The 19,385-nt window shown below is 34.6% G+C and overlaps 2 protein-coding genes across 2 annotated transcripts; one reads left to right on the forward strand and one right to left on the reverse strand.

Annotated features, from left to right (window-relative positions):
• The first annotated feature begins 7,721 nt into the window (after positions 1–7,721).
• On the forward strand, positions 7,722–14,477 carry ATHB-15 (Homeobox-leucine zipper family protein / lipid-binding START domain-containing protein). The gene is made up of 18 exons (XM_011074120.3): positions 7,722–8,881; positions 9,123–9,282; positions 9,390–9,493; positions 9,635–9,725; positions 10,010–10,105; positions 10,198–10,311; positions 10,401–10,484; positions 10,600–10,755; positions 11,103–11,177; positions 11,304–11,410; positions 11,495–11,687; positions 12,069–12,254; positions 12,408–12,488; positions 12,646–12,780; positions 12,974–13,299; positions 13,429–13,534; positions 13,775–13,924; positions 14,137–14,477. Exons 1-18 carry the CDS (start codon positions 8,652–8,654, stop codon positions 14,281–14,283), a joined length of 2,541 nt encoding a protein of 846 aa, XP_011072422.2. The 5' UTR covers positions 7,722–8,651; the 3' UTR covers positions 14,284–14,477.
• Positions 14,478–15,067: 590 nt separating this feature from the next.
• Positions 15,068–15,948, reverse strand: LOC105157832 (uncharacterized). The gene has a single exon (XM_011074329.3). It carries the CDS (start codon positions 15,872–15,874, stop codon positions 15,308–15,310), a length of 567 nt encoding a protein of 188 aa, XP_011072631.1. The 5' UTR covers positions 15,875–15,948; the 3' UTR covers positions 15,068–15,307.
• Positions 15,949–19,385: the final 3,437 nt, after the last annotated feature.

Genomic DNA, 19,385 nt, shown 5'->3' on the forward strand with positions numbered 1-19,385 from the left:
GGTCACAAAAGTCCCACACCCACAACTCGATTCATGGTTGCACTACTACTCGAAACACCACGACAGGTTCTATCTCTCGATCGCACATATCTCTCTCTTTCTTGGTCACAGAGACCTTAATCACTCAGATTCATAAAGAACTTTGGAGAGTAGAAGAAAGCAGTTTGTATTTGGGATGTCTCTCGATCGAGGATGAAGAGGCCCTTATAAAGGGATGAAGCTACACTAGATAAGGACAGCAATAGAGTCCTTCCTTAAGCCATTTCATTGGCTAAGGAAGACTCCCATGGAAGCTGGAGACCGATTAAGTGGTGGAGGATTTCGGATCGGGTCGAACGGATAGTGGATCGGATAGTGGGTTGTCCGAGTGAACTGGGTAAGTGGATTTCTAAAACTTGGGCCACAAAAATATAACATACTCCACCTTGGACCAAGTCCTTTAGAGGAACAGGGTCTGGAGTTAGGATCTGGTTTTCTCATCACTGCCTAGGAGCCCGCTCCAATGTACCTGCAAAATAAAGATGTTAGTAACAGAATATCTAAAGCACAGAGCATAGCACACAATATAATTAACTATTGCACACAGCAATCACCAAGCAAATAGTTAGGCTATAAACCCGTAGCCACCAAGGTAAAATCAAACACCCACTAAGGCTCAATTAGCCACTTAGACAAATTCACGCCACCAAGGCACACAAAGAACTCAACGGGCAACTTAGGCATTCACATACGGCCACTAAAGCAATTACATAGCCACATAGGCAAAATTGAACATCCACATAGGCTCAATTTAAAACACTTAGCCACTTAGGCTCAAGATACAAAGTCTTACTATATTCACAAGGGAAAATTGCACAAAGCAATCACAAGAATTATGAATTGATACAAAATCAATAAACTATTAATTCTTCTTCTTCAATCACTAAGTTTGTTTCTTTCTTTTTATTAAATCGTTTTGGTCTTTTACAATCTTTTATAAAATGACCCTTTTTTCCACAATTGTAGCATCTCCTATTTCTTTCTTCCCTAGCTTCTTCTTCGTTATCACTGGACTCGGAACTATTCTATTTTTTATTCCTTTCTTTGCTATGTCTTTTATGAAAGGAATTTCTATATCTTGATTTTTCTTTAACAGAATTAACCTCATGTTGGTTGTTGCTAGGTCTATTCGTTTTTAGGTCAATCTCTTTGCTTTTTAGCCCATTCACAACAGTGTCAATGTTCACGCTATCTCTATCGTATTTAGTAGCAGCTTTCACATCAGAATAAGTATCAGGTATAGCATTCAAAAGTACAACAGGAGAATACTCATCAATATTTTTATCACTAGTCAACTTTATGTCTTGAACAAGTTTAGTGAAATCATCCAAATTCTCATCAATGTTCTTAGACAAATCAAGTTTGTATCTAAAAGATTTTTCACGTATGAACAGTTTACTCGGCAGGGAAGTTTTAGTATAAAGCTCTTCTAATTTTTTCATAATTCTTTCGCAGAATTTTGTTTCCCTACTTTTCTTAAAACATTATCTGACAGATTAAGAATAATAGAAGAGTAGGCGTATTCATCATTTTCAAGTTGTTTTTCTTCAGAAATGTTTTCCGTATATCTACCATCTATAGCTTTGAAAACTTTTTGCTGAATCAAAATGCCTTCATCTTTTGTTGCCAAATTGAAAAATCGGATTTCCCATCAAAAAGTTGCAAGATATATCCAAACATATTAGAAAAATAAGTGACAATCACAGAAATTAAGAAGGATCCCGGTTAAGCTCAACTAGATACCCGCAACATCAAGGGTTCAGCCAAGTGAGTGTTTTGATGGGGAGATAGGGAATAGGCCAATAACAATAATATATCACTGAATTTTCAACAAAAATGCAGCAGTATTTTGAGAGGATTAAAACTGATTTTTCAAACAAAATATTTTCAGAAGATGAGCACTTAATCAGAGGATATTGTTTTTCGAAAAATATTGCACATAAACACAAACAGATGTAGAATAATAGACTCCATGAGAGGCTCGAAAAATGGCTTAAACCACAGAAAATTTTTAGAAATTTCCCAAAGATTTTTCGACCAAGTAGTAGTGAACAAAACAACAACTAAGACAACAATTATTGTTGGTCAAATGCAACGAAAATAGCAATTTTCAGCAACCCAAAAACAATTGTTGGCCAAAAATGCAGTCAAAACAACAATATTTTAGCAGTAATTTCGCACCAAAAACAGCAATTTCAGCCCCCAAAAACAGCAGTAATTCAATACCCAAAAGCAGCAATTTCAGTAGCAAATAAAACGCGAAAAATGAGAGGGTGGGATTAGATGTTACCGTGAGTCTTCAAGATCATAGTACCCGTGGCTCTGATACCACTGTTGGGTGGATAGCAGAAATACCTATCCAACTTTTACAAACGAATATGGAGTATGAAACTCCGTAATAGACCAAAATAATTACAGAAATTATAATGGTATCAAAAATAATAAGATATGAACAAATCAAATGAAAGGAATACTGCAGTATCAATGAAGCTCAAATTCAAATCAAATTCTTTGAACACATAAAATGGTACACGGTCACAAAAGTCCCGCGCCCACAACCCGATTCACAGTTGCACTACTACTCGAAACACCACGACAGGTTCTATCTCTCGATCACACAGATCTCTCTTTCTTGGTCACAGAGACCTTAATCACTCAAATTCACAAAAAACTTTGGAGAGTAGAAGAAAGCAGTTTGTATTTGGGATGTCTCTCGACCGAGGATGAAGAGGCCCTTATAAAGGGATGAAGCTACACTGGATAAGGACAGTAATAGAGTCCTTCCTTAAGCCATTTCGTTGGCTAAGGAAGACTCCCATGGAAGCTGGAGACCGATTAAGTGGTGGAGTAGTCCGGATCGGGTCGAACATGTCGTGGGTCGTATAATGGGCCATCCGAGTGAACTGGATAAGTGAGTCTCTAAAACTTGGGCCACAAAAATATAACAGAAAGAATTTCAACTTAGGAAGTTGAAGAGCTTGCCCAAACCACGACTTCAAAATTTCTAATGTTGCAATTACCTACCAATATCAATAAGAATACAGTATTATTATTCACTATGAGTCATTTTCAAGTCTAAATACACCATTAATTCTAGACCAGGGATAAAACACGTCATCAGTATTAACATGATTGATATTCTTAAATTAGGATAATATACATAATCGATTATCTCTTGATGAAGAAAATTTTTATAATAATCGACCAATTTCTCAATAATTTTCACGTGTTTAAATATTTCTTGAAATTTATCAATGAATACTTTCATTGGCATTCCGTCATATTTGTTTTCAAGCTTGTCAAGTAAATCATTCACAATTCAAAAAAAGCTACGAGTTATCAAGTACATATTTACTATGATGCAGTGCCAAGTCGGGGTTGGAATTTTGAATTAAATATTCATTTATTGAATTTTAATTAGATTAGCATAGTCTTAAATGTAAAAGTATTTTGTGGATTGACATGCCTACTTAAATTGGACATGACATTTTGCTTATTGGGGTAAGTCAAGCTATTTTTTTTTTCTTTAACAAAAACCATGATTATACAATTATATTAATATTAATAAATTAATTTGATGAATGAATTTATACTAAATTAAATAAACTCTTATTATAATAAATTCATATTAAATAAAAAAAATACATATATATATTTGATTGGGTTCAAATCTTCTGCCTTAAACTTATTGGTGCAAATTTTAATATTAAATACTAGAAATAATTTATTTGTTGACTATCTTTATTTCCCAAAATTGAATAGTAGATGAGTGGACGTGATGGGTAGGGAAGGGGAATTTATTTCACAACAATTGTCAGCGTTATGGTCTATGGAAATCATTACAATTTCTTATTTTTTATTAATTTAATAATAATTATACTAGGTTAGGTCCTAGGTTTGGATTCATCCATTTTAAGCCTACGCTCCAAATCTAGCAAACCGCTTTTTTTCAATGCAATAAATTCTCCAATATTCTTAGACTTCTGCATTGACCCAAAAGTTCATTGATTTATCACTTTTGTATAGGGAAAAATGCGATTTATCCCTCATGTGTTAATAGAAATAAGCAACTTATTTTTTAGTAAAAAACAAAATAATAATTTATTTTCCTATATTATCATAAATAGAGTAAAAAAACCCTCTAGATCTAACAGTGCATTACACTCGTCCCATGTACATCTATTCATAATTTTTATCTATAAAAATATTATTTTATATATGTGTATATAAATAGCTTTTATTTAAAAGTATAAATATAATATATTCAAATTTAATTATATATAAATATATAGTTTATAATATTAATTTATAAATATAAATTTAAACCGTTTATTTGAACACATAAAATCTACATTGTTGATTTATTAATTAAATTCGAATTGTAGATTGATCAAGATCCAGTGGTTATTAAATAAGAATATAAATATTATTTAAAATTTTAAATTAAAAAAATAAAATTAATAGAAGAAAAGAAGCGTGTCATTCACGAAACGCGTCAGGGAGGTAAATTGTTCTATTACTGATAACACAAGGCAATAAATTATTGTTTTATTTTTTCACATGGGGATAAATCGCTCATTTTCATTAATAAAGGGGTAGTATTTATCATCTAATTAATTAAATCTATCAAAACTTAATTTCAGTTAAAATGTCTCTGTAGATCAATCTTAATCTTGGTGTTTCTCTTAATATAATACTTAACAATTACTTAATTCTTTTTTTTAAATATATAAATAAGCAATTTTGAGTTATAATTATTGTGCAGAGGATGAGTTCTTGTAAAGATTCCTCATTGTTGTGAAATATATGATTTGAGTCACAATTACTATTCAAACAGTAAGTTCGTTAGAGATGCGAAGTAAATCAAAATTAACAAAGTAAGGCATGGGTCTGCTACTGCAAATGAGCTGGTGTTCGAGTTGCTTTCAACATATTATAGTGAAATGTATAATTTGAGTCATAACTGTTACCCAGATGGTGAGCTCATTAAAGATGTGAAATGAACCACAACTACTCTAGTAAATTACAAGTTTGCTACTGCAAATGAGCTGGTGTTTGAGTCGATTCAACCTACTGCAGTAAAATATCTGGTTTGAATTATAACTACTATCCAAAGGATGAGCTCATTAGAAATGTGAAGTGAATTAAAATCACTAAAGTGCGTTATAAATTTGTTACTACAAATGAGTTAATAATCGAATCAAAATCAATTCCACCTAAATTATTAAAATGAATATTTGTGTACATAAAAAAAAAACCCATTAGTAATACTATATTTAATAGTTGAAAAAAAAAAACAACAAATTTTACTTATTTAAGGTGTTTTGGCACATGTGAACATACATATTGCATGATGTAACATTGCCAGCCAACCAACAGGGTTGAAAAATATAGACAATTGGAGTGCAAGGTATGATATGATGAGAGAGATGATAGATGTCAACACCTATCACCATCCATCCACCACCCATACATATATTTCACTCTCACAACATCACTTTTCAATGTGTCATGTCGTTTCTATTCCATTGTCTTATGTCATGTATGTGATCATGTTATGTGCCGCATTCAGTGTACATACCATACATTTGACTCATCAACACTCCTACACTGCACCAAATTGATTTCGTATGGGCTTATATCATTTGGTTACTGTGCCCACATACCTCACAAGGATTGCTATTTAAATAAACGATGGCTTTATGACATCATTGTATTAATTTTTTAATATTTAAATTATTATTTTTAAATATGATGTGTTTATTTATATAAAATTTTTATCATTTATTTTAAATTGTGAAATATTGGACATGTCATGAAAGCTAATATAGATCATTTGGATGTTTGGTTGGTGTTATAAATATATATATATATTTAAAATGTTGTCTTTAAGATATTTAGGGTAAGTAAAAATATTTAAAGATAAGGTTATAAAATTTAATCATAAGAAATATAGTTTCTTTCTTTCTTTTTTTTTTTTTACAAAAGCAAAGGAATCTTAATTTATCATTTCATAAATTATTTTAATTTGATAAATAATATTAGGAAATGGAGTTCAAGTCTAATTTCTTGGGTACTCGAAAGAGTTTGAATTTTTTGGAGTCTAGTTGATTGTATGTTGTAAAGATGACCAAGTAAAAAGGAAATATAGTATCTCCATTCTCAAGAACAACATGGAGGAAAACTAGTATTCATTCATCTTCAAGAGAATACAATGAGAAACTTGTATAAATACAACAAGAAGGAATCTAACTAACATACTGCTAATTAACCAAATCTATGAAATAATCGAAAATCCTAACAAATTACAGAAAATGACAAAATAGCTAAACTGTACAGAAAATGACAAAAACAAACCATAAGGTAGCAAGTGATGACCTAGTGAGAGAGCGATGCAACCTCAAGTTCGAACTAGCGACCTTGAGGACTTGCATATTCTTAACATATGTAACTCTCGAATCTTGTCCAGAGCCCATTCTGTATTAGTTCCAAATTCAATCTAAATTAAATTTGTTAGTTTGAAGGAACTGTTATTCAATACTTAATATTTGATGCTGATCAAATTATCATTCAAATTTTATTAATAATATTTTGGTTAATCACTATTTTATCATACTCATTGTAATGATTTAAATGCTTGTAATAATTTCCTGTAAATTGTGCATAATTAAGGGATATTAATAATATACTTTTTCCTATATAATATTAATCATGCTCTATCAACTTTTAAAAGTATGAATCTACTTTAGAGCACTTAGAATAGGGTAAATTATAATGGGCTTAACGAGATTTATTGTAATTATAAATAATTTTTAAAATCAATGATCGTAATAAATACTCCATCTTGATAATTTATTTGTAAAAATATTTATTAGATAATTAATAATTTTAATTTTTTTTATAAATTTCAAATAATAAAAATATTTATAAAAAAATTGATTATAATTTATCCGTTAAAATAAATGCGAGCAATAAATTTGAGTGAGCGGGGAAGCAATAGAAAAAGAGTAGAAATACAATCGAGGAGGCGCATGCAAAGCCCTCATCATGGTGTCCTCTGCTGCCACCTCCCTACCCCTCACCCCCACCCCCACGCAAATCCTCCCATGCCTCTCTTTTCTCTATCCTCTGATTCTCATTCCCGTATTACCTCCATGCCACTCTCATTCCACCAATTTACACTCTTGCCATTCCCTCTATTCTTGATTTTTCCACTAGGTTCATATATATCAGAACTATACCAGCAATCTTGGAAAAGACTTGGGATGTTAATAATATGTCTACATTGCTAAAAGTTCTAACCTTTTTTTTTTGGTCCAAATATTTACGTTGTAATTGAAACGATATGAATAAAACTGAAAAATTCAGAAGTGAGTTATGTAATAAGAGTAACATAATGTTAATGCTAAAGGGTCATTTTTTCTTGTTGATTATACTAACGTACTTGGACAAGTTTTACATTTGAAATATGCTTGAAGTCATTGTTTTTGTACTTGAATTAATGGTTCAATCTTTGTATCCAAAGAAAGGGCAATTCTTTAAAGCAGATTGCAAATATAGTGAACTTTGAGGGTAGAATTTTGTGGTTGCTGACCCCATGCAGAGGACAATATTGTCTGGACAAGAGTCCATTCATGAAATATTCCAAATCCAGTCTGCCTGCACAGCACAGTATCAGAGAGAGTATCTTAAGCCACGGATATACACACAGAAAGAGAAGGGAAAAAGCAAAGGAGCCAATGAATAAACCACACTGAAATAAGAAAAAAATTCATCCAAAAGACATTAGCCAATCAGAATAGAAAAGGCTCCACCAAGCATTATCTGGGCGCTTCCCTCTTTCCCTTACTGTTTTCTTTACCAACAACTCCTTTTCAGCTTTCATTTCTTAACCCCAGATCCATTTTTTTTTCTTTTCCTGAGGTTTATGAATGTATAATGATATGATGCATACCTATGTATGTGGGCATGCAGGAGGAGCTTCCATTGATTGAAGAAAGTTTTGGTTTTTAGAGAAGTGGAAGAAGAATCTTGGGAGCGGGTACGAAATGTTTTGTGGGGTTTGCTTATTCTGCTTGGATTCAGACAGTGAGACTCAAAGCTTTGATCTTTGCTTAACTAATTATCTGTTGTGAGTTCTTGAATTAGTTATTATGAAGGAAAATTGGTGGGATTGGAGGCACGTTTGTGTGGATGTGGGAAACGATGTGAAAAGAAAGTGTTTTTCTTTCTTCATTTTGTCTTAGTGGGGGGTGTGATTCTTGGGGCTTTGTTTTCTTGTGTTTGGTGCAGGGGAAATTAGTCACCGTCTCATTTCAGCAATCTGTTGTCCATAACGCATAAAAATTTCTTGCTTTCCGTGATCAATCAAATTCCGTATGTTCAGTGTTCTCAACCTAAAGAATCAGAAATCCGCAAATGTTTGTTTTTTTATGGGATTATGCCTGAGGATTTAGAACTTTTGTCTTCTGTCAAGAAAAATGGATTCTTGCTAATAGCCTCCACAAGTTTTTGAGCTTTGTGAAGTAAAATAAGAGGAGTTCAATTGGGGATTTGGGTGGTGGGGAAGTGACTGTTTGGTTTCTTGGATTAGTTAAGTTGTGATTTTGGAGATGGCAATGTCTTGCAAAGACGGTAACAAGGCAGCTGCTGCGGCAGCCGCTGCAAGCATGGATAATGGGAAATATGTGCGTTACACGCCTGAGCAGGTTGAAGCCCTTGAGAGGCTGTATCATGAGTGTCCTAAGCCGAGCTCCATGCGTCGCCAGCAGCTGATTCGTGAATGCCCCATTTTATCCAACATTGAGCCTAAGCAGATCAAAGTCTGGTTCCAGAACAGAAGGTATTTTCTTTTAGTATTACAGTTGATTGGTTGGGTGGATGTAGTCAATAGTTCTTACAGAGGAACATAAAGTGCTAAAGTCAAGGGCTATGTAGTAGAGTTTGGTTCTCTTTCAGTTAGGTTTTTCTTTCACGCATTGGTTAAGATTTTTAAGCAGCTGAGCTATATTCTGTTTTATTTCAAAGAGTTTTTATTGTGTTAAAAAGACAGGATTGAATTACTCTTTTCTTGGACAATACAGATGCAGAGAGAAGCAGAGGAAAGAGGCTTCAAGACTTCAAGCTGTAAACAGGAAGCTGACAGCCATGAATAAGCTCTTGATGGAGGAGAATGATAGGTTGCAGAAACAGGTCTCACAATTGGTGTATGAGAACAGTTACTTTCGCCAGCATACTCCGAATGTGAGAATCTTGGAACTAGTCTCAGCATTCTCACTTTGACAAACTTGTTGTTTTAATCCCATAATTTAGTATAATCTCGAGTTTTTAAATTGTGTATTATGTTGCAGAATCCACTTGCTTCAAAAGACACAAGCTGTGAATCAGTGGTGACGAGTGGTCAAAAACACCACTTAACGCCTCAGCCTCCGCCAAGGGATGCCAGTCCTGCAGGGTGAGTAGTAGGGCTATGATTGTCTAGTTGTTTTCTTGATGGAATGAAGGATATATTTGTTGTTATCGTGACTGAATCACTTTTTGGTGTGTGTTTGTGGGTGGCTTATGGATTTCCGTTAAGCTTTTTGTACTTTTCCAGGCTTTTGTCCATTGCAGAGGAGACTTTAGCAGAGTTTCTTTCAAAGGCCACTGGAACTGCTGTTGAGTGGGTCCAAATGCCTGGAATGAAGGTAAGTGTTGCCTTGAAATCAAAACTATTTTAGTATTATTTATTGTATACTTACTGTAGAGGCAAAAGTTACTAGGCTACTTAATGTTACTCAAGAATTTGAGAATTAACACTTTATTTCATAAGTTTACTATTTTTTGCCTAAAGAAATTGCTCGAAAGACCATGTTGAATTGTGGGTTAAGTAGGACACCGGCATTGCACGACGGATATTTATGTTCTCTTCTGTTTGTTGACAACATGACTATATCTATCATTTCACCAATTGTTTGTTAATTTTGACTAGCCTGGTCCGGATTCCATTGGAATCGTTGCTATTTCTCATGGTTGCTCTGGCGTGGCAGCAAGAGCCTGTGGCCTGGTTGGTCTAGAGCCCACCAGAGTGAGTTCACTACGACCGTGTTCTCAGTTTGTTCTGTCTGTATAATCTTAGTTTGGGTTAAAAAGAACTGCTTGCCAATACTGTCCATTCAGGTTGCAGAAATCCTGAAAGATCGGCCTTCTTGGTTTCGCGATTGCCGAGCTGTGGATGTGCTAAATGTGCTGCCGACTGCCAATGGTGGAACCATAGAACTTTTATACATGCAGGTAGACATGTGTATTATTATTAAGAGTTCATGTTCGCTAAGTTCATTTTGTATATTCGTTAATTAGCTGCTATGATTTTCAAATTTTAGCTGTATGCGCCAACGACTTTGGCGCCAGGTCGTGACTTTTGGTTGTTACGCTATACTTCTGTTATGGACGATGGCAGTTTGGTGGTACGTCAACCTTAATCTTCTTTATTTCCTATGGTTTTGTGATTTTTAAATTCTGTAACTTGGTTTTTATACCAACTTTGTGCAAAAATTCCACTGGTGCTGCAATTGTATTCAGGTCTGTGAAAGATCACTTACCAATACTCAAAATGGTCCGAGCATGCCACCTGTGCAAAACTTCGTGAGAGCAGAGATGTTGCCCAGTGGTTACCTAATCAGACCTTGTGACGGAGGTGGCTCAATTATCCACATTGTAGATCACATGAATTTGGAGGTAAAATTAAATTTGCCATCTCCGGTGCTATACTATTTCCATCATGATCCCCTTGTTCATTTAACTTCCTTTCTCCTAATGGAGCAGTTAATTCTTTATAAATCTATCATTATAAGAAGATTGAGAGAAAAATAAATTTATTTAAAGATGAATGCCATGTGGAGTTAGTTTGAATGATGAAGATGGACAAACTCGGCTTCAGGCACCATTCCTTTACTAAGTGATTAGCTTCTACCATAGCTTGCTGAAAGTTAAAAAACAACAGAACTTTTTCGGTATAGGGAATTGTTTCCTGTTGCGTATGCTAGTTTGCAACTTCATCGTGCTATTGTGGTTTTGATTACCAGGCATGGAGTGTTCCCGAAGTGTTGCGCCCACTCTATGAATCTTCAACTGTGCTTGCTCAAAGGGTCACAATGGCTGTAATAATTTTGTGCTACTTTCTTCACACTCTACAACACTTTGATTCCAGAAAAGCAGATGTTGCTTTTTCCCCCTAGTGATGTCTTTTTCCATCTGTTTTTTGTCTTCTTTGTCTCTTGATGCAGGCTCTTCGCCAACTTAGACAGATAGCTCAGGACATTTCACAGTCTAGTGTGACTAACTGGGGCCGAAGACCAGCAGCTCTGCGAGCACTTAGCCACCGGTTGGGCCGGTACAACACCTCTCCTCCTTTTACTATCTTTATTCAGTCCTACAGGATTCTTAATTGCTTAAAATCTTTTTGATCATTTTCCAGGGGATTCAACGAGGCTCTTAATGGGTTTAGTGATGATGGGTGGTCGTTGGTTGGTAATGATGGCATGGACGATATTACTATTCTTGTGAACTCAAATCCAGATAAATTGATGGGCTTAAACATCTCTTTCGCAAGTGGATATAACTCCATATGCAATAGCATCTTGTGTGCCAAAGCATCTATGCTTTTACAGGTCAGCAAACTCCACGTGCCTTTTTTTTTCCGATCAATTTTAACCCAGGATTTCATGTGTTTTGTTCTTTCATGTTTAATATATGATGTCAAGTATGTGCTTTTGCCCTATGCAGGCTATTCTCCTGTCGTTGCTTTAGCGTGCATAGCTTTGTCACATTAAAGAGCTTTACTATAATGCTTTCAATTAATAACTCAATTGATTCTGAATATTCGGTGTTGTACATCTACCATTGTCCCCTAATATTGGCATTTTTGGCAGTTAATCGGCATTTTCAGTTTCCTTCATGTTTGAATGAGTATCTGTTTATCTATATTTTGTTACTCTCATTCTCTTCTAGCTATAATTCAAATTCAAATTTCTCTTCACTTTTGGGTTCAGAACGTGCCTCCGGCAATACTACTCAGGTTCTTGCGGGAACACAGATCGGAATGGGCAGACAACAACATTGATGCCTACTCAGCTGCTGCTGTCAAATTTGGTCCGTGTAATTTCTTAGGCCCCCGAGTTGGTAATTTTGGGGGTCAAGTTATACTCCCGTTGGCTCAGACAGTTGAGCACGAAGAGGCAAGTGCATAGATATGCTCTTAACTCATTTTTGGGGCCGAATTTATTTGTCTATTTAAATTTCATATAAGGTAAAATTTTGATAGTTTAACATGGTATGGGCGTTTTCTTGCTTTGTGATGTAAATATTATGGATTCTTTGATTATTAATAGCTGTTGGAGGTAATTAAGCTCGAAGGTGTTGCCCATTCTCCTGAAGATGCAATGATGCCCAGGGATGTGTTACTCTTGCAGGTAAATTTTGTAATCTTTCTTGATTGAATAGTAAAACATGTATAGCTCTGTGAAGAAATTTTAACTGAGGTCAGAGTTCCAAAGTAGTATTGATGATATTTTGCTGTTTTACGCCTTAATTTGTCCTCTTCTGTGCTCATCTCTTGGATTTTGGCAGCTGTGTAGTGGAATGGATGAACATGCAGTCGGCACATGTGCAGAACTCATATTTGCCCCTATTGATGCCTCTTTTACTGACGATGCTCCTCTTCTGCCCTCTGGTTTTCGCATCATTCCTCTCGATTCTGGCAAGGTTAGTTAGTCTCCATATGCAACTTTCGTTTTTATTCTTGTGTTTTACAACTTCTACAAAACTGGATATTGCTATTGATTAATAATAGATTAATCATTCGATGGTTTGATTCCTATTCGAAATTCTTGAATCCCCTTGGGACTTATTTCTTTGGACTTCTTCTATTTTCTGATTTAGCGGCAATATTGTGTAGGAAGCTTCAAGTCCTAATCGAACCCTGGACCTCGCTTCTGCCCTTGAAACCGGGACAGCAGGCAATAAACCGTCTAACGATCTTTCTAGTACCAATGGTGCTTCAAGGTCTGTCATGACAATAGCATTTCAGTTCGCTTTCGAAAGCCACATGCAAGATAACGTAGCATCCATGGCCCGACAATATGTACGTAGCATTATCTCATCAGTTCAAAGGGTCGCGTTAGCTCTCTCCCCATCTCACCTTGGTCCTCATGCTGGGCTTCGATCACCGCTTGGAACTCCTGAAGCGCATACCCTCGCTCGTTGGATCTGCCGTAGTTATAGGTACTTCATATCAACGTCTCCCTCTGAGAATTAGTGTAATTACAAGTTGTGAATTAGTGTAATTACGAGGTGTAACTTGACCAGTATGTTCTGTTACTCTAGCTAAAGGAAGTTTCTCTATTGTTGTAGGAGCTATATGGGTGTTGAGCTTCTCAAATCTAGCGGTGAAGGGAGTGAATCCATCCTTAAAGCTCTATGGCATCACTCGGATGCCATTATGTGCTGCTCCATGAAGGTAACTATCCAGATATCAAATTTCCTGTTTGCACGAAAACACGAGCCAGATAATCAAGAAGCTTGAGAATAACTTTCTATATTAATTCGGCAGCCGGCCTTGCAAATTTTACGCCAGATCTTGTAGTTTTATCTCAGCTATTACTGCCTTTCAGCTTTCACTGTAATGTTGCTCGACCACATCTTTTTCAACCATCATTTACCTAATCTGACACGAAACGGGACTTGTATGCCACTGCAGGCGTTACCGGTTTTTACATTTGCAAACCAGGCTGGTCTTGACATGCTTGAGACAACCCTTGTCGCACTTCAAGATATCTCTCTGGAGAAGATATTCGACGACCATGGACGCAAAAACCTCTGCTCCGAGTTTCCACAGATAATGCATCAGGTCAGTCAATCAACACAAGTATTTGTTAACATAAACTAGGATATCCGATCCAGACAGTTAAAAGAACATATGCTGTAATAACTGAAGGTATAAATAAAAATTCTGAAATTTTGTTCTGTGTCAAATATTAAGATATATCTCGACTATAATTGTTAACCTTAAATGGTATACTACCGTTACAAAAATAGACGTTGGCTTTTGATGTCGTACAGGGTTTTGGATCTCTTCAAGGCGGCATCTGTCTGTCAAGCATGGGCAGGCCAGTTTCTTTCGAGAGAGCAGAAGCTTGGAAAGTCATGAACGAAGACGACAACGCTCATTGCATCTGCTTCATGTTCGTGAACTGGTCGTTTGTTTAGTTTTGTGGTCGATAGATGCCAGAACCTGAATGGCCAACGAATTAACGTTCGTTTTGTTCAATGTTTGTCGCACCAACTCGTATGCTTTTCTTATCATGTTTTTGCTTATATTCCAGGAACAATGTTGTCTGTGGGATGTAGTATCTGCATTTTGTTGTCAATGCTGAACAACGTTAAGTGATGCATTTACTCAACTGTGTCTCCTTTTCTATTGTATTGTAAGATGTTAATAGATTAATCATTCGATGCTCCAAACCTGTTTTTGATAAATTTGGTTCTATTATGAAAAGGTCAAAAACTTTAAACAATTTGGAAATAATTAACGATATCTAGTAAAACTAGATCAAAATCGAAGTTAAACGATCAAACTATAGGTTAGAGTTTAGACTCATTTAAAACTTATTACAAACTCATATAAAATTCATCGTCAACCCACGACATAATAAATTTTAATTAAGTTCTATCCATTTTATACGAGCCAATTTAATTCAAAACTAATAGGGTTGGGTAGAACCTATAGGAGGTTCTAAACTAAAAGAAAATTTTAACCCGATTCAAGCTTGATTGAAAACAAAATCAGTCACAATATAATATACTTGTTGTGTTATTGGCCATTTTTCATGAACTTGCACCAATCACACCACAAGTTTAACGCATTTATTATATAATTAATTTAAATTAGACCAAACCTAGTTAGAATTAAAATTTTCTTCCACTTAATTGTCATCCCTATTGCAAAATAAGTAATAAAAAACAAACGTATCTTAATTATGCCAGGGAAAAATCCTTCTAAAAAACTTCTACACTCCTATTTATATGGAATATATATACATATATATATATATATATCCATACGTGTGCGGAATGCACAGTACAACTTTGATTTTGTATCATTGTTTATCCTTTAAATTTATTTTTTTTCATATATAGTAAAATACAAAATTATAATCACAAAACACAAAATATACTTCCACAATTTCCTTTTTTTTTCTAAATAAAAAAAGAAAAGAAATGAAAAGAAAATTCAAGAAGCCACAGCATTTTGCTGCCTCAAATCCCTGTAGAACTTCTTGATGAACTTCTCAGCAGCTTCATCCACATGGCTGTCTTCTTCAACATCCCTCAACGGGAAAGGCGAGTCCGTTATCCTCAGCTGTCTCACCATCGGCGTCCGCCCGAACCCCGGAAGCGCAGGCGAAGCCGCCGCGCTGTTCACCACCTCCAATGCCGCCGCCAACAAGTCACCGTCCACGGGCTTGTGGGAGCGTTTGCGCTTGTTGAGGTGGAAGGGGAGGTGGAAAGCAGGGCTGTTGCTGCAGCTGAACTCGTATTCATTGACTGGGACGGGGTAGGCAAGTTGTGGGTCGACGTCGACGTGGGTGGAATACTGGTTGCTGGAGGAGGCGGCGGCTGTGTCGTGGTGGAACATGAGGTTGTGCATGGCTGATTTTCCGGCGATCTTGCCGCGCTTCATGGCTATGTTGAGATCGGCTAAGAGCTTGGCCTTTGATATACCTTTCCTCAACATGAAATACACTACCTTGACTATGTGCCAGAACTTCTTGGCTATTACTGGCAAGTTCTGCTCCATTTGTGGGGAGTGTTTGGTTGTGGGGGAGAGCTTTTCAGCTTATTAGAAAATCTTGAAAGAAGATTGTTGATTGCATTTGGGACATGAGGGTGGTATTTAAAGGCCCCCAAACAAGGAAGAGGACAAATTGGGGTTGTACTTTGAGGTTGGGGAGAAGTACTCTTGGGCTGCATGGAAACTTTTAATGATTAAATTTTAATACATATAGTTATAACTAATAATTGAAATGTTGCATGTAATGTGGGAATGTGGTGCTTTCTTAAAGTAGCCGGCCCAGTCACTTTCTTTACTTTCTTTTCTAACTTTGTTTACTTTCAACGCTTCTGGTAATTTACTTAGTTTTTCTAATTATTTTCTATTGTGGGTTTGGTAATTCACTTTTTCTTGAATTCTTCGTTCAAATTCATACTGTTTTTGTTATATGGTTGCGAATTCCAAGTTTGATGTTAATACTTTGATCCCAAGAAAAAATAATTTTTATTCATTAATATTGTAGTCAAGAATCCAATACTGATTGTAAACGAATGTCCATAATCAACTTCCAAAATTTTTTCTTCGTAACGAAAATATCTTTTTCAGAACAAATTTTGTACAAGATTATTAGAGCGGGCACCAATTTACACAATAGAGCAACGATCAAGTCGTAAGTCACCGTACTAATTGATTATATAAAACGAGTTATGAGAGTCTATGCTGGCCTGTAATAGTTTTTTAATTTAAAATCACTTAAATTCAATTTTAGTTATTATTTAAAGAAAAACATATAAATATCATGGAGGTAATGATCCACTAATGCCACTAACTCTAAATATAATATAATTGTTAGTATATTATCATCACTAATGGGAAAATAGGAAATGATATTATATCAACACTAACATATACGAAATGTGATTAAGGAAAGCAAGTGCAAAATAGAGAGAGGAGGGGGGGGGGGGGAGATATGGGTAATTTTAAATGATTGTTTCACTTTGAACGTGAGTTTCCAAGTGTAAGTTTCACTCTGATTGTTCTAACTTTATTGGGATGGCCAATGGGTTTCCTTAGCAACAAAGGCTGCCCGGGAACACGTGTCTCTTCTGCTCGCCAAACACCTGGCAAATAAACCTAATGTGGGAAGGAAAGTGCGCTCGCTCTGTTTGGCGTGTTCCCAAGGAGAATCAACGATTCCCATTCCAGGAAACTAAAATCGCGCTTCCAATTACTAGATAGTCGCTATTTATCCAGCAGCTTGATATTTTCATCAATAATTGGTTTAGTTGATCTTTACTCACAAATATCATGGTTTCCAAACTTTGTGATATTAATTTTTGTAAATGAATTAAATAATTTTGACTTCGGACATTAGAATTAGTATATTTGTTTTATTCATTTTTAATGCTGCATAGAAATGATAACTTAATTTCTGGCTCGTCCCACCCCAAATTCATCAAATCACACACGAACTCTAGGACTTACAAGCCTAGCCTGAAAAATCAAGCTGAATTTTATTTTTTCAAATAATTAATATGTAATTTCTTTTGATTATAAGTAGTTAATAAACTATTATTGCATGAAAAATATAATTTATTTATAAACATATAAATATATATATATCAATAATTTAAATATACTTAGAAATATTATTTGGGATGGCTTTTAGACAGAATTAGAATCGTTTTCTGAATTTAACTAGATCCATAAAATTAATTTTTCAAACACAAACATGTCCCAATCAAGATGAATCCAGGGCGAGACTTAAGTTTACCCACCTCATTTGGCATTCCTATCTCTACGCTCGTTTTTTCTGCTATTTCATATGTAATTGAGAAAAAATTCTAATTCAAAGCAGATTTAACTAACCTCAAATAATTAATTGGAAGATCAATGATTATTTTGTTCAATTATTATTTAGTTAGTGCATAACTAAAAGTTAATAATGAATCATATAATAATTACAATAGTTGTAATGGATTGGGCATTATTGAATTTAAGTATATATGGATAAATTTTTTCATATAATTAAGGATAAATTACAATGGGTTCTTCAAAAATTTATCATAATTACAAATACCTTATTCTTGTTTAGAAAAATTATAAATACCCTCTAAAATTAAAAATAGTTGTAAAGTTTCTAAACAATGCAGTGGAAATCTCAGTTACACCCCTATTATTTTATTATTAAAAAAATAAAATTTGAAAAATTCTAAAATAAATTTCTAGTTTATCCCTTTATGTTATAACCATTGGTTTCATTCCTTCAAGTTTCATCTGCCAAAAATCCTATTCTAAAAGAAAGGAGGGGTGTAGTTCATTCCTAGGTTTGGATTGGCGTCTCACTTTTCTAAATGATGTATTTTGAACAGTTTAGGAATACTACGGATAACAATAAATAAAATTATAATTAATAATTCAAAAGATCAATTTGATCAGTCCACTACCAAAAATAGATAAAAATCTAACAAAATGAGGTATTTATTAGACGATTATTAATTTAAGGAGCTATCCCGCTATAAATTACCTTATAATTAATGACAAGAGAGAGGTACTATTTTCGTACAGATGTGCTTTGTACTTCCCATAGCAGTATTCCCTTTTTTTTTTTAAAAAAAAAAAAATGGTAAACAGAAAGAAAGAAATGGGACAAAGCTTAGTGTATTGGTCTTTTGCATCTGAAGGTGAGCTACAAAATTTTGGCTTTTGTCTTCAGCTGCAGTCCTAAAGAGCAACACATAATTAGGCATCCCGCCCGCCCCGATGTCCCCTCTCCCTCCACTCCTTTCCATTCTTTTCACTTCACTTCAATTATATTTATACTAAATATATATGTTTTATTTAGTACATATAAATATCAAATTTAAATTATTCTATAATAATTCATTGTGATTTTAGCATGTTGGATTATATTTTGAAGCAGTTTAAACGAAAGACGGTATCTTTGTGCACTTAACGTGTACATATATTATTTCAAATACACGATGCAATAAAATTTGAAATACTAGTATTTAATACGCTTAATAAGGAACAAAGACTACTTTTTTAGCTTCAATCTAGGTATTTGTACGTCCATACGTACTATTATTTCTGTTTATGGTAAGAAGCATGGTATTACTGTCCTGTTTAATTTTTGAACCCCATTATGTGATTATAATTTGCTTGTGGAGGGACATTTTGGTAATATATATACCATATTCCTAATATTTTTTGCCCTCATTTTATTTTGTATTGCTCATCAATCAAAATACTAATTAATTTTATGTTGTAAATAATATTTAATGGGTTTTACATTCCGAATTAATTTGCCCTTTAATAGTCTAATAATTATGCCGACATTTATTTTATTAAATTCGAGAAATTAAAGGTAGCCCTCATGCAGACAGCTAATTATGAAGTAGTAATTCTGTGGTCTGAAACCCCCATTTTTCAAACAATATTGGTTTACAGCTTTTTCCACTTGCAAATTAAAACTCAACTAATTTTCAATTTGGTCAAAAGTCTCTCGACCAATCTATTAAAACATATGGTCTTGACA

The sequence above is a fragment of the Sesamum indicum genome, linkage group LG3, assembly GCF_026168435.1.
Source record: "Sesamum indicum cultivar Baizhima isolate 11 linkage group LG3, ASM2616843v1, whole genome shotgun sequence".
NCBI classification, from domain to species: Eukaryota; Viridiplantae; Streptophyta; class Magnoliopsida; order Lamiales; family Pedaliaceae; genus Sesamum; species Sesamum indicum.